This window comes from Gobio gobio, assembly GCF_949357685.1.
Source record: "Gobio gobio genome assembly, chromosome: 4".
In the NCBI taxonomy this organism is placed as follows: Eukaryota; Metazoa; Chordata; class Actinopteri; order Cypriniformes; family Gobionidae; genus Gobio; species Gobio gobio.
In genome coordinates this window covers 52,924,018-52,941,125 of record NC_137100.1, presented here as the reverse complement: position 1 = coordinate 52,941,125, position 17,108 = coordinate 52,924,018, and the positions used below count along the sequence as shown (strand labels likewise).

The 17,108-nt window shown below is 36.9% G+C and overlaps 1 protein-coding gene across 1 annotated transcript in view; it reads right to left on the bottom strand.

Moving 5' to 3' along the window:
* The window catches only part of LOC307125938 (transmembrane protein 132C), a 263,410-nt gene that overhangs the window by 134,596 nt on the left and 111,706 nt on the right, over positions 1–17,108 (bottom strand). The window contains exon 3 of the mRNA XM_079816194.1: positions 699–833. Coding sequence (XP_079672320.1) covers positions 699–833 — 135 coding nt within the window. The remainder of the gene's footprint in view (positions 1–698; positions 834–17,108) is intronic.

Genomic DNA, 17,108 nt, shown 5'->3' with positions numbered 1-17,108 from the left:
ACTGAAATAGGAGCCCAGATTAAGAAGCCTTGGAGCTAATCATTTCTTCTACAACAGTCTCCAACACTCCAACCTCATGCTCAAACAGGAAAAAAAGTTAACAGAACGAAAAAGCAATAAGACCACTAAATGGTGTGAAATTTCTAGCGATGCACTTATTATTGAGGTTACATTTTCATAAATATTAAGCATGTTTTCCCACGACGATGATTCTCATGACTGTATTGCAGTTTTTACTGTAATATAATTATACAATTATTATTACTATTTTCATTTATCGAATAGCATGCTATCACGTCATACATCATTTATTTCTTAAAATTAAATGATGTTTGACTGAAAAAAATGTTCACCTTACAGCAATGAGAATGAAATCATCACAATATGGTAATGTGAAATTAAGTTAAAAGTGCTTAGTTATGAAAATTATGTCAATTATTATGCCAATTGTTTAATAAAATATAATTTCTTGTTTATATCTTCTTAACTTTTGGGTGAAATGTAATCTGGTGTTCTTAACAAAAGTTTTGTTGTTTGTTTCTTAGATTCTTCCAAAAGTATAATGTGCCTGAAATACTAAACATAAAATAACACAGTAATACTGTTAACACAGTAATAAAATAATAAATTAGCATTTGTTTTCCATATAAACTTGATCTGGTAGAAAAAGCAGGGAGTGACATCGTAACAGTACTTACTTGGTGGAGCTGCCCTTCCTCTGGCAGAACATGGACAGGGAGGAGGAGCCAGGCACTACTTCTTGCTTGATTTCCCACGCTGCCAGATTACTGGGCTTCACCACCATGAAATTAATGCCGTCCCCATACTGGACTCTAAGGAAATCAAGAACACAGGATTTGAGCACCCTAAACAACACACCCATATACTTATTCTCTTAACATAACTTCATACAAATTATGCTCAAACACACATTTTTGTTTTTAATTTAGAAAATGCAGTCCATTAATGATAACATATTGCTTTTTTATTACCCGTTTAATAAATAATCAACTAGCACCAGGTATAAAATCCCTAGCAGATGACTTGCATTAAAATTTAGTGTTAATTCTACATCCAAATTTGGAAAAGCAACCAGCAACCAGAAGGGGGTGTAGATCATACTTTTTTCTTAGCGTTGTTTCATAAAACACCCTTTTAGAACACCCTTTTAGAACTTTTAGAACATGGAATAATAACACACTAGTTAGCTATTATATATTAAACACCTCTGTTTCGGTGTGCACTTATGTACTTTGGAAAGGATACAGTAAAGTATATCATTTGTGCATGAGTATATGTGCATTTTTTATTGATAAACCTCTGTCCTCTGTACCTGTCTGCTGACTCATCTATTCCTCACCTTGGCAAGATGCTGCAGACTTTATTAACACACACACACACACACACACACACACACACACCAGTGCAACTGCCTTTCAATGGCCTTGGAAACAGCAGAGGTGAGATTCCCTAACTTAACACTGCCAGCTTTCCTCTGTGGCTCTCACACTTTTCAGAATTTTTCAGAGTCTGTTTTGGCTGAGGACTGTATGCATGATAAAATCAAAATGCAAGCAACAAAGAAAAAACATAATTACTCTTGGTTCATGATTTATGATGATTGCTAAAAAAAGATCAGTTCGGTCTCACAGACTATATAAAACCTATATAGACCGATCTAGAGTTGCAAATAAATAAATTAATTATTATATGGTATTGAGACTTATTTTGGCACTATTGTAATTGATGGAGCAAAAGTAAACCAAATTATTTTAAAATGTGTTACATCATATTATAGCTAAAACACAAGAACATTAAAAGTATACCTGTCTTTTTTGGAGCAGATAAATGAAGCAGATTTTTTGTTGCCTTGCCACCTTGTATTTGTGAGAAGGAAGCAGGTGATGTAAATAGGTTACTGTGGTAAAAGAACATGACCTTTAATGCTCAGAGACAGAGATTCATTAGAAATGAACATACGGCTCTGCTCTGTTCTCTGCATAATTCATTTCACCACTGTTTCCATGAATTAAAGAAGAAATGGAACAATAAAGTGTCTTTATTGACTTTCACAGATCTTCAATAGATCTCTGGAGTTGTGCAAGGTTCCTCCTGCTTCAAACGCTCCACCATCATCCCCGTTCCAAAGAACTCCAAGACAACAGGACTTGATGACTACAGACCTGTGGCGCTAACGTCTGTCTTCATGAAGTCATTCGAAAAACTGGTTCTGGTTTATCTGAAGGACATCACCGGACCCTTACTTGACCCCCTGCAGTTTGCTTACAGAGCAAACAGGTCTGTGGATGATGCAGTAAACATGGGTCTGCACTTCATCCTGCAACATCTGGATAAACCAGGGACTTATGCAAGAATCCTGTTTCTGGACTTCAGCTCGGCTTTCAACACTATCATCCCAAACCTCCTCCTGCCCAAACTAACTCAGCTCTCCATGCCCACCTCTGTCTGTCAGTGGATCACCAGCTTCCTGACAGACCGGCAGCAGCTTGTGAGGCTAGGTAAATTTTCATCCAGCACCCGTACCATCAGCATTGGAGCTCCTCAAGGCTCCTCAACGACTGCACATCTAAAGACCCCTCTGTCAAGCTCCTGAAGTTTGCGGACGACACCACAGTCATCGGCCTCATCTGGGACGGAGACGATTCTGCTTACAGACAGGAGGCTAACAAGCTGGCTGTCTGGTGTAGTCATAACAACTTGGAGCTTGACACGCTCAAAACAATGGAGATGATCGTGGACTTCAGGAGAACACCCCCCCCTGCTCTCCCCCCACTCACCATCATGGACAGCACTGTAAAAACAGTGGAGTCATTCAGGTTCCTGGGCACCACCATCTCTCAGGACCTGAAGTGGGACATTCACATTGCCTCCATTGGGAAAAAAGCCCAACAGAGGTTGTACTTCCTCCGCCAACTGAGGAAGTTCAATCTGCCACAGGAACTGCTGAAACGGTTTTATTCTGCCATCATTGAATCCATCCTATGCACTTCGATTACCGTCTGGTACAGCTCAGCTACCAGATCTGACCTCAGGAGACTACAAAGGGTAGTGCGGTCTGCTGAGCGAATCACTGGTACAACCCTCCCCACTCTCCAAGATCTGTACTTATCCAGAGTACGTAAAAGGGCTGGCAAAGTCTGGACCCCTCTCATTCAGCACACTCCCTCTTTGAACTGTTGCTATCCGGTCGACGCTACAGAGCCCTGAGCACCAGAACGACCAGGCACAGGAACAGTTTCTTCCCTCAGGCAATCCATCTCATGAACACTTCACAATAAACGAGAAACTCACACACGTTTACACACACACACACAGAATTGTACATTCCTTTTATTCACTTATTTTTAACACACTTATTAACATTTCTAATTTAAACCTAAAATACGTGTACATAGTATGTTGCTCATATAATTTATTTGTTATTTGTATATTGGGTCTATGCTATTTTGCACATTGTCTGTATATTTGTATATTGTTATTTTTATTTTTTATTTTTATTATCTGTGTCTTGTCACTGTCATTCTGTGCACTGTGGAGCTTCTGTCACTTCAACAAATTCCTAGTATGTGTAAACATACCTGGCAATAAAGCTCATTCTGATTCTGATTCTGATTCTGATTCTTTGTAAAAAAATAAATAAAAAAAAACCCTTGAAAGAAAGAAAAAAACAGCTACAAAACTGTCTAAAAGAGGCTTTAAATTTCATGACTAACAGGATCCAGACCAAAAAACTTTTGTTATTATTCGTCAGACATAGAAGACAGAGGACTGTATGTCACTTTAACTGGCACACACACAATACACAAAAATCACACTAAAATATATCATCATGTACAAACCTGTAGAAAAAGTCCAGTTGCCTGATTCACAAAAACCTTCTTACGTTAAGACATTTCTTAGGATAAACTCTATAAACTCTCTTCATAGGAATGTTCCTAAGTGCAATTCCTGGGGTAAAAATTAAGAAGTATACCTGTGCGACTTATGACTGGTTTTGTGGTCCAGGGTCACATATATTATTAAATGCATTCTTAAGTTAGAATGCATTGTTAAGAATTTAAGAATAATTTTATTCTTAAGAATATATTTTGTAAAACTAGCTCCAGGAAAAGTTTGTTCAGACACCATTGACATTTTCTCAGAAAATAGGATTGGGAAAAAGTTATATGTCAGTTAGGACGGTTCAGTGGATCAATATCACATGCTTACTGTAAAGTAACCTTGAGCCTGAGAAAGGTGGTATATGAAAACAACTACTTCTGTGGATTAGCCATTGAGCTACATGAGTTCTTCACTCACACAAAGAATTGATTTTGTTCTTCCTGAGACACTTGGGATTGAGAGTCAACTCCAAAGGTTCAGTGTGAAGACTACAAGACATTCTCTCGATTACCAAACCGTTACACAACCCAGAAGAGCTTTAATAGCTAGCAGTGAGGATTTTGATTCACTCTGGTAACTTTGTTTCTGCTCACCAAAAAGACTCATTTACTGATTTATTTGGTGACTCTTTCTGTAGGTTACATCATTACAATAGCATGTGGCGCCACCTAAGTGGGGAACATTATGGGCCCTATTTTAATGATCTGAGCACATGGTCTAAAGCGCTCGGCGCACTAAGAAATTGTCCGAATCCACTTTTGCTAGTTTAACGACGCGAAAAATGGTCGGCACACCCGGCGCATGGTCTAAAACGGTTGTCCCTATTCTCTTAATGAGTCATGGGTGTGTTTTGGGTGTAACGTGCAATAAACCAATCTGAGTCTCATCTCCCATTCTGTTTAAAAGCCAGTTGCGCTCGCGCCATGGCGGATTCGCTATTTACATGGCGGAATTTGTAAGCGGAAAGACTGAACGCTTCTCCAGAGAGGAATCCTTTTATTTTTAATATTTGAAAATGTTTGTGTGCTATTGCGTGTACCTGTGTGTAATAAGCAGAGTGTACGCGTGTTGTGCCTATAGGCGCATATTACTAAAGGCTGATTTATACTTCCTTTATATATATCCTCTACGGCGCAAGTTATGCGTTGGTTTTCATTTATACTTCTGCGTTGTTGTCCGCGTCAATGTGCAATTCCACATGCAGCCCGCTGGGAGGCAGTGTCCACGGGCATGTTGATGATAACCCACAGTATCAAGGCAAAAGCCGAAGAAGAAGCAGTTTGTTTACATTGTAGGAGTATCAGAAGCCGTCATGGCGTCAGATAGCGGCTTTTCTTGCAGCTTGAGTTGTTGTATGTAATACAAATTAAGCATCTCTAGTTGATTAGTAGAGTTACATGATCTAGCGCTGGAAAGCAATTTTGATTTGTGTGACTGCTTCATAAAATCAACCATAATACTGTAAATTAGACTTTTGCACTGTAAAAACATATCCATTCCGAATGTTAATTACTCTGAATGCAATGAAACAATGTCTTATCTGCCTGTCACACACACTGCTCGCACAGACATCACACGCCATCACCGCGTTCTGTAAGGCTATGCAGAGTTGTAGACACACAGTCACAGAGTGCCGCAAACAAACAGCAGCTGCCGTATTACAGTTCCTCCTGAACCAAAACAACAAGCGTAATCTGTGTTCACATGATGTCATAACCGCTATTACAAGATGGCAACTCGTGACTTCTAACCGGAGCTGTTCATGTCCTCAGACTCGGATTTCTGCGTTTCAATAGCAACACTTTCAACGCCGAAATGAATCTGCAGCAGTCAGATGGTACAAGTCAGAGCTCTGCAAGTTGTTTACGTTCATTATTATAGTAAAGTTATGTTCTTTGAGACATGAGGTAATTTAACACCATCTCTCGTGATGCTTTGCAGACTGTGTGCATTCATGTGTTTTGGAGGAGGCGTGGTGTTGGAGAGCGCTCTGAAGGGAGGGTGGGACCTCATGCTTTCAAAGCTAGCTTGCTATCGCTAGCCTCTCTGAAATAGTCAAAATTTCTACCCTACCTTTAAGAAAATTAATTTGGAACCAACTTTACAAATTCTGAAAACCTGAAATCAGAGACAATTCCAAACATTCAAACAAACAGCTCTACTCAAAAGAAGTACAGAAGTCTGTTTTTAAACCTCCTGTTTTGCAGTTTTAGGATATTTTGAGGACAGTAACATCTGGGTAAAATAGCCTGCTTCCATAGTCACAACACAGCTGCTGCTCATCTCTTATGTAACTTCTCAGCTATTGTGTAACAACTACAACATTTTTTGTTTTAATCTTTTCGAGTACGTTTGAACATGCATTAGCATATGTATACATTTATGTAATTAATAAAATCAGATTCTAAATGTTCATATCACTGTGTTAGGGAAGATCAGATTTGCTAACTGAAAGGTTGTAGGTTCAAACTCTAAAAAACGGGTGAATAATCCACCATTGTGCCCTTGAACAAGGCATCAGGATGCTCCAGGGAGTGTCTTCCAAATGAATAAATGTTAATGTAATATATCTCAGGCCAGTGATCACATGGTAAGTCACACGGCATGTTCAGCCAGAGACATTTTATCATTATAATAAAAGGTGTAGTAAAGCTGAATTATTAAAGAACAGATATCAATCCACACTGCATCATTTAAGCAGAATACACACGTATGCGCAAAAATGTGGTGATGCTGCCAACTGATATTTTGGTTCTCAAGACCACAATGGAAAAGCACTGTGGTAGTGAGCATAACAACAGGAAAGGTCATGTATTTGTGTGTGTGCGTGTGTGTAAGAGTGGACACCGCACAGGAAGCATTCAGGTCTGCAGGCCAATCCAATTGGCATTTAATTAACTGGGGACTCAGATCAGGGAGTTTACCCTTCTAAATCAATCCCCTATCCCGAGACTAAACGCTCACACACACGTACAAACACACATGGTGGATTACACAGGTGGATTAGCAGGGTTTGTCTGGCAACGTGTTGGAGATGAGTTTGCAGATCGTGGCGTAAAGGGCGACACAACCTTTGCACCAAAACAAACAGCCGTGTCATTGTATATGTGCATGTGTGTGTGATAGAGAATAGTGTGTATCAGCTTGGCGTCATGCTGCATTTAGACTGAGGATGTACCACACAAACACAGCAAACAGTGGAATGCAATCAGAATCACACATACTAAGCATCTGTGTTTGCTTACATGAGTTGGTGGCTGCATACTATCTGTTGGTGTTGATAAATTTAGCACTTAGCACTTGATGTGACTGCATTCGCACTTTCAGTTGCTCTGTTCCAAAACCTACTCAAGTGCTTACAGAGGTGGCATTTAGGGATCACAAGTGCTCGCCAGACTGTTCCAAAAAAGGCAACCTGCTTATTATGATGCTTTCGGAGGCAAACAATCTAAGGAAACATTGTATCCTTCACAGAAAAGCCAATCCCACAATTTCAATATCCTTGGTGAAAACATCTAATAACAAAGCTAGACAAATCTGACTTTAATTTCATTCAACACTGAAAGGTAGTGATAAAATGTGTAATTTAAAATGGATTATTTTACCCAATATTTCTTTGAGATGTATTTTGATGCTTATTACAGCACCTTTAGCTTAGCAAAATGCTAACATCAAATAAAATTCAACTGGGAGTATCCAATGTGGAGTGCTATTTGTGTGCCAAGTAGGGCTGCACGATACAGTTGTCAAAAGTACCGACTTCGGTACTGAAATTTTTAAAACATGACGATATCAGCATTTCCCTCTAGCATTTTGAGCGCAATTAAACAGATTCTTAAACACCTCTGATTGGCCATTGTGTTCACGTGCTCAACATATGTCTAAAAGTCCGGCCCGCGGGCCAAATGCGGCCCGGGGATGAATTTCAAACAGCCCGCAGCTTGTCTATTAAAATATATTATATATGGCCCGCCACACATAATTTACAAATCATGCAGTTTAACCTGATAAGCTTCATGAGCGCGTGCACGGGTTGAAGCGCTATTTTTAGCACGAGTGTAATGTTTGTTAATAGATTTAACGTAAAAAAACATCATTAATCTTGACAAACTATATATCATTCTAAAGGTCTAAACCTCAAGCATCGAGGACAGACCACTGTTTTTCATTGAAAAGCTTATAACGGCTGTATTTTTGCATCAATGTAAGCAATACACATCAACGATTTTATAAATAAAAACAGAGTACATACCTTTAGTGTCCTAATTACGAGCCACACACGCATCCATTGCAAACAATTCCAGAACGAATGGAAAGGTGAGGGTCCACTGAATAACATCCCATAGAGCATTTTAATCCAACGAAACAATAACGGTGTAATATTGATGGTTAATCCTTTGTTTACATTGCATTTCTGCGGAGCGAAGTATCATACTAGACTGTTATGCAATAAAATAATGCACCAAAAACAGTCTCCCGGTAGAATAAAGTGGCATGGGTTTAAAGCTTAGAATGTTACGAACAAAATCCAACTAACCCCACTCAAAAACATGCAAAGATAGCCGCGATATAGTCAAAAATATCCAACCATAGCGATCGTTTTATCTGATGTCATGACGTGCTCATCCAATGATAATGTCTGTTTATCTGGAGCCAATAAAAGCATTGAATCGTCATGACTGACAGAAAATGTAGCCAATGAGCACACGATTCCAACGAGACCTTGCATGTGTATGTTTGTCACATGGGCGTGAATATTTATTCATCTGAATGTGCCAATGTGGCGCTATCTCCGACGAGATGCTGCGAGCCTGACACCCCCCATCTGACAGCTAAAAGCTAACGCGCTAGTAAACAAACAGAGGTCTCTTTGTAGTAACTGTTTGCTAATCTTACTAACTGGACGGAATTTATTATCCAATGGATCGTCAAAATAAGTTTTTATTGTGCTGAGGATGTTTTATTTGAGCTCACTCGAAGCAGCGATGTGGAAAACATTGAGGAGAGTCAAGACAGCGATGACGGTGATATGCTTGTTGACGGAGCTGATCCAATAATATACCGGTGAGTTGCTATGTGTAGTTGTTTATGTATATTGAGAATGTGTGTGAGAATGTATGTATTTTATTGTTTCTGTGTGCTAGAAAAAATGCAATATACCAGTATGCATTATACATATGCTGATATTTTGCATTTTTCCTAGCACACATGGGGAAAAAGTATATAATTTTTCCCCATGTGTGTGTAAATAAAACATATATATATATATATAACACATGTAATTGTTTATATATATATATATATATATATATATATATATATATATATATATATATATATATATATATATATATATATATATATATATATTGAGACTGTATTTATTTTATGTTTTTCCTGTGTGCTAGAAAAATTACAATATACCAGTATGCATTATACATATGCTGATATTTTGCATTTTTCCTAGCACACATGGGGAAAAAGTATATATAATTTTTCCCCATGTGTGTGTAAATAAAACATATATATATATATAACACATGTAATTGTTTATATATATATATATATATATATATATATATATATATATATATATATATATATATATATATATATATATATATATATATATTGAGACTGTATTTATTTTATGTTTTTCCTGTGTGCTAGAAAAATTACAATATACCAGTATAGATTATACATATACTGATATTTAGCATTTTTTCTAGCACACACAGAAAAAAAAAAAATATATATATATATATAATATATAAAATGCATTTTTTTCCCCTGTGCTACAAAAACAAATTGACGAAAAAAGAAAAGTTCTGGACGGCCGACCATCTGTGTGATTGTTGAATGCTCACTGTTTCACCGGCCATTATATTGATTGTAGGACTGTGTGCGAATGTATGGGCCGCCGTCAATATGAATGCTCACTGTATAGCCGGCCGTTAGATTGATGCTTGGGCTGTGTGAGAATGTATAGGTGGCCGTCAATATGAATGCTGTCTAACCGACTGCCCATCAGTTTCATTGTTCATGGGATGGCCTGTAATTAGAGTGAATGATGACAGTGTGATTGTTGATTGAATGGGCAAACTATACAGAAATAGGACATGCAGTGCTAATTCTCATTCCTTTCCTTGCCATTCTACAGGCATCAGGTTGAGTCTTCAGATGAGCTATGGCATCCAAGCACCAGCCAACCAGCAGAAAAGAGAAGAACGCTTTCAGATTCTTCAAGATCTGCACTTGCTGTTGTAGACCTGAATCCGCCAGTAAAAGGCCAGTAAATGTTTTTTTTTTTTACATTTGCAAATTGTGTGTGTTTTTATAGCTATATATTTATATTATATTGTTATTTATATTACTAGTTATATTTATAGTTATTATACTTATATTACTTGTTGTATTTTCAGTTGCAAAGAAGTTTAGCTCTTTTTTATTAATATTTCATTTTTATTATATTTTTATAAGTTCTGTTGTACAAATAAATCACTAATACAAAGTCTTATGGTTCTGCCTATTATTTTATAGTTGAAAAAGCATTCAAGCATCATATATGATGGCTAAAACAGCTTGCAGTACACTTCATAACATTAGGTTATCAAGTCTCCTGTAGGTTTCTTGGCACCTGGACATATTCTTAGAAAAAAGCATGCAGGAACCCCATTTTTCATGATATCTTCGTCAAATTTTAAATATAAACTGATGAGACTTTTGCCTTTCAATTCATTAACTAACTGGATTCCTCCAGGCTTATTTTCATATATTTTTACATCAAATAATAAAGTGTTCATTGTAGCACAAATCATCTTCAAGACACTTCAACTTCTATAACTGTTTGTCTTTCTAAGTTTTTTTCTACTTTAATGTTTGGGTAATAAACTGTAAAGTGTCTTCTTTTTAAAGATGTCTAAATTGTGCATGTAGTGCAAATTGTTTAGCAACTGCAATTGTTTTAGTTGGGAGATGTCATTTCTGGGGATGTGCCTCAAGCAGGCGGAGGGAGAAATGGAACAGACATAGTCTTGGAAAAAAGCTTGCAGGAACCACATTTTTCATTATATCTTCCTCAAACTTGAAATATAAACTGATAAGTCGTGTGGCTTTCAATCCATAACTGAACTGGATTCCTCCAGGTCTATTTTCATATATTTTTACATGAAATAATACAACATTCTGTGTAGTGCAAAATATTTTTGAGGCATTTCAACTATTATAATTTTTTATCTGTTTGAGAATTATCAACTCTGATTGCTTTTTAGTAGAGTCCCAAGTGTCTTCTTTCCAAAGATACCTTAATTGTGCCTGTAGCACACTGTTCTCAGGAGCTATAATTGTTTTAATTCAGGTAGGTCGTTTTCAGCTGTGAGCCCCAAAGTGGGGTTGCAGTTTAACAGGTTAACAATGTCAACACAAGATGGCAGTAGGCATGTGTCGATATCAAATTTTCATGTTGCGGTTAATTGCTGAAGCTTTTATCATGGTATACGGTATTATCAGGTATTGAAATTCGTTGCAAAAAAAAAGTGTTGTCATACTATAACAGGTTTAAAAACTCTCTTATAACAAAAAGAACCAAACATTTAAATACAATAAAGCAATACACAAAACCGTGTAAAGTAAACAAATATTTAAAACAGATTAAAGTGCTTAAGAATTATAAAGAACAATAGGAAACACTTTACAATAAGGTCTCACTAGTTAATGCATTAACATTAACAAAGACCGAATAGCTACATTTTTACAGTTATTATTCTTTGATAATGTTAGTTAAAAAAAGCAACTGCTAGTGTTAGCTCAGGTCCATTAAATAATACAGTTACAACTTTTGATTTTAATAATGTGTTATTATTTTGCTGAAATTTACATTTAAGTAAGATTAATACATGCATAGAAGTATTTTTCATTGTCAGTTTGTTAATGAATGAACTAATGTTAAATAATAGAGCCTTATTGTAAAGTATGTGACTGAACAACAATCAGAACATATTCAAACAATATCTAGGGCATGTCATTTAGTCCAGATTAAAATATAAAATGTTTAAGTTTGAAAATTAATAGTCTTAAGTCTTTAAGTATTAAGTGTTAGGTTATGTGATGAGCACGTATCGTTTTGTTTACGAGGGTTACCGGGGAAACGGTTGCATTTCTGCTGTTCCGTCAGCGCCCTCTGCTGTCAGAGAGTGAATGTATTTTCATTCAATGCATCTCCTTCACTTGTTCCGCCATGTGCTCGGCTCATGCACGGTTTGTTTACATCAGTGCGCATTCCTCTTTGACATATTGTTCATTTTAAACAGTTGATGGATAAAGTATTCTTAATATGCATTCAAAAAATCTGAATAATTCGTAAGAAATAATTATGCACGGTATTTTGAAGTGCCCACGATAACAATATTGTGCATGTTCATTATTGCGGTATACCGTATTACCGTTTACCGGCACATGTCTAGATGGCAATAATAGATTTTAGGCCTGGGAAACATTAATGCCAAAAGCGGAACGAAACAGGGCTACTTGTGCGCGACTCACAAGCTCACAAAATGTGTTAACTTGCTGAGTGTCTCGATCACCCGACCACTAAACAGCCAGTGAGAGGTGTTCGAGTTCGGCGTAGAGATCTCTGGGACAAGCTGCAAATCTCTCTGTGATTTAATTTAATTTAAAGCCAGTTGAAACTGCGCTGACTTAATCAACAACATTAACGTGCAAATCAGGAGACATTGAGCCGATCCAGTCAGAACACTTTTCAATCAACAATTCACCATCATGGATTTACAGTGGTAACACTAACTGTAACCGTTGTATTTTGTCAGAAATGTAGGATAATATCTCATGTAAAATGAGTAATTACAGAATTTTTTTTGGCATAAATTTGCAGTTTTGTGCACTTGTATTTATAATAAATGTGTTTATAGACTAAATACCATAAGCGATTCTAGATATAGAAACACTATTTTAATTTGAAGAGTGCGCACTACAAACACACCAAAACGCAGCTCACCGCCACTAAACATGTAACGGTATGTGTTTAATTGCACACACAAATGTGGAGGCACGCGCTGTAGCCTATATCATTTCATATTATAGCACAAAAGAAACCCAGAGCATGCAAAGTCAGTTATGTCGTCAATTAAGTCATGAAGTTACCAAAAAGGCGATTAAAGCCTCAAAACTGCACGTATGTATTTGTTATGTTATTTTGTACTTTTAAGGATTAATCTACATTTAATTTAGAATTTAGTGTTTGATAACTTTATTCAATTTCTGCCTATTTATTATAATGTTTTTTTTTTTTTTTATCGATTGACAGCAATAATATATAATAGAAAAGGAACCTTCCCCCAGGTGTGTCCACAACATCGAATCTGGCCCCCTTTTTAAAAGGTTTGGACACCCCTGACTTACAAAGATACACACAGAAGCATTTGAAAGCAGCCATCTAGCAGGGGATCTTTCTTTCAGCGGATATATTAGGGATCCGCAGATAGACCGCCCTTTCAAACGCTGCCATGTATATCTGTGTAAGCACCCGCTGAAGAGCGAGCGTCATTGAAGCACTCGGTGAAGAGCATAGATCATTGTAGCCAATCACAGACACATATGTTTTGAGCGCGTGAACACAATGGCCAATCAGAGACATATATGTTGAGTGCGTGAACACAATGGCCAATCAGAGGTGTTTAACAATCCGTTCAAAATGCTGTGAATGTGACCTATGAAAATTCAAGTGAAGAGAGTTTTTTTTTTTAAACCCTACTTACTTTTATGGTTACTGAAAAAGGTGCAAGTTGGTTCTTATAAAGAGAACACCCAAGTGTAAACAGCCAAAGTTTTTCTTAAATTGTTCAGCCCTAAAAGGATGGTTGGCATGCAAAAAAAAAAAAATGTTTTAAAATATTTTTTATTCTGTGCAGATGCACTCCCCTACAAAATAACCAACATCTTTCATTCTTTCCAAATACTAGAGCTATTCCAGTCATCTTGCAAAAGAAAAAACTGTATTTTTTCCAGTCGCAAAATGTATCGCAATCGACTGGTCTTAAATCGACTGATGACAGCGTAGTCTCATTCACAAACAAATTACTTAGTTCTTTTTAGTGATTCAAAGATAGATACAATGACCAGTGTAGCCAAATTCCTTACATTTATTACTCTTGAGCTAGTTCATTTAATGAAAAAATTAGTTAACGGTTAATGCATAATTTGCAGAATTGCCGGAGAGAAAATGACTTTCATATTTAATCAAAATGGGCATTATAACTGAAATAGAGCCAAATTAATTCAGAATCTAATCGAAAGTAGAGTTGTTCCAATTCCGATACTAGTATCGTAAATATCACCGATACCACAACAAATTCTGGCATCGGTATCTGCAAATACTTGAACCCATGTACCGATACGATACCATTTTCATAAACAAGACCAGTTATGATCGCAAGCTTTGCCTAACCACTGCGCGGTTCTTCTTCGCTGCTCAAAATGCATAGCAAACACAGGAAGTTGTGCTGTGTTGCCACAAGCAACCCCTGTTTAGAGCAGCAAAGAAGAAATGAAAACGCGTTAGCGTTTGTAATCTCTTTGTAATCTCTGCCGTGTGTCACTATCAAGCGGCAACCTCCCCCAGTTTCTCTACGTCCATATTTTTTTTTACAGTCTATGGTCACTATGAGGACGCGAACGCATAAACTGTCACTTCATGAGAATTTACAGTTTCATTTGAGAAAACTGTCATATCATGAACACAGACACTCAAATATCTTCGCGGCAACCCGTCAAAATAAAAGTTTGGTTTAACATTTTTTAAATTGACAGAATATATTAGGCTACTGTTGTACAGTAAATTTAGCTACGTCTCTATGTAATAATAATACGTCTCTACTAATAATAATAATACCTAGATGGTTGCTTATTTTTCACTTTTTACATTTATCCTACATTTATTTTTTGCACAGTTTTTTATACAGTTATATTGTAAAACTAAAATACCTTTTTCAGTTTGCAGTGTTAGATTTGTGGCTGCATTTGAAGTTCTTTTTTGCTTAAGAAAAATAAATAATATTACTGTCAAATGCATGTTAGATAATAAAAATACTGTAATAAATACAGTAGTTCACCTTGTATTTGTTCATGTTTTATTAAGGGATAAGTCTGAAGCACACCATAAAATAATTCTAGCAATTCTTACAGGGCTAGTAGTACAGTATATACAGCTGTATATACAGATACACACCCAGGTATTGGATCAGTACTCGGTATCGGCCGATACCCTGAGCCCAGGTATCGGAATTGGTATCAGGAAGGGAAAAAGGGAAAGCTTGTGAATCGGAATTAAATTTAATCTTTATTGATACCCAGCCCTATTATAGACTGCAGAGCACTCCAAATCAGTCACTTGATGGTTAGGATGTGTAGGCAGTGGGCAGCAAGTTGGTCATTTGGTTTTGGCACAGAGTTATTGTGTTGATTCGAGATTGGCACTCTCACTCCAATACATATGGATTTAAAGCGCCAAGCTACATGTCAGGGGCCGTCTGCCACCCAGTGCCAGCATGGAGGCGGGCTCTGTTAGAGCATGACAGGAGCAGCCCAGCGTAAAAATGTCCCTGAGATTCAAACCCCTTGTCTGGACCACTGTTTGAGTGACAGGAGCAGGACAGGCGCTCTGAGATGCGCCTTGGCAACCCTCATGGTCCCTGTGGCAACCTATTCCAAAGGATTTTTATTGGCTGGCTGTGACAGTTCCAAATGCCACAGGGTCCAGTCTGAGATGCCAGGTCTTTATCACTCATCCTCCAGGGTGAGAAAGAAAGAGGATGTGAAAAAAAAGTATATATATACATATATATATAGAGAGAGAGAGTTTCCTCGTAAGCACAGTATTAAATTAGTTAAATAAAGTGTTAAATTAACTTCTTGTGAGAAAATGGGATGCATGGCATGTGCGTCAGGTCTTAAAGTGACAGCAGCCTAATAAACCTGATGCAGTCTGTGTCATTAATGTTAATCAAAGAACAAAACAAAAAAAAAAGAAGAGAAAAATCACTCACTGCTCTTGACTGATTAACTTTTATAGCTTTAATAAGGATTAATCTATATTTAATTTACAAGGACCATTTACAAGCTTACACAGGTCAAACACAACAAAAACAGTAACTTTGACTGGGCCAATAGAAAAAAATCCTCAGCGTTGAGCCCTGATATATTAAAGGGTAAATGTGATTTTCATTTTAATAGGTTTATGTGAAGAATGTTCACTCAAATTAAAAGTTGTTATTTTTGTTAAAGCCCAATAAATGTTAAAATAGAAAGCTTTCAATTATACTGGAATGTTGAGTGGCTACAAATAAAATCCATTTAATAGAGACATCAGTATAAGTATTGGTATCAGTGATCCTGGCCTTCATTCATTAAAAAAAAAGATGCCATTAAACAAATATTTAAAATATACTGCCTTTTTGTTGTTTCCACATTAATTTGCAGATCAATGTGAAATCCAATTTGAAAATGGATTATTTTCCCAGTGTTTGTTTGCTATGTATTTTGATGCTTATTATTAGAACACAAAATGCTAACATTAAACTATTGTAATCAATTGGGAGTCTCCATTGTGGAGTGCTATGTGCTGAATAGAGCTGCATGATATTTTGAAATAAAATCACTATGATGATATGGCTTACATACAAATAAATGTACTCTCCTTCCATGATTTTATAAACTTTAGTTTACACCAAATCTTTCTTCTTTCTCTCTCTTTACACTCACAGAGACTGTCGTCACTGGCCCATCTCTGTCCCTCTCAATGGGGTGTATTTTGAGATCTCTGTCTCTGCGCATCGTCTTAAGAGCGCGGTCGTTTTGACAAGCATACACAGACATCCTGAATTCATTACACTACTAAATTATGCATGGCCGTCTTCTATGCTCTGACAAACTCACAGTGTCACGCTCATTCACAACTCTCTTTTGAATAAAAGGATAATCCAACCAATCAGAGCCAAGCTTCCAAAACAGGACACGTCAATTACAGTGACGTAGCCCTTCAGATATTGCTTAAAAGATATACAAATAAGAAGTCTTCATGAAGACAGACAACATTGTATTAAAAGACCAAGTAGAGAGAGGACCAGAAATTATTGGAGTTATGTGGAGTGGGAACAGGGCATGATACTAGCCATATTCAAACCTGCATATCC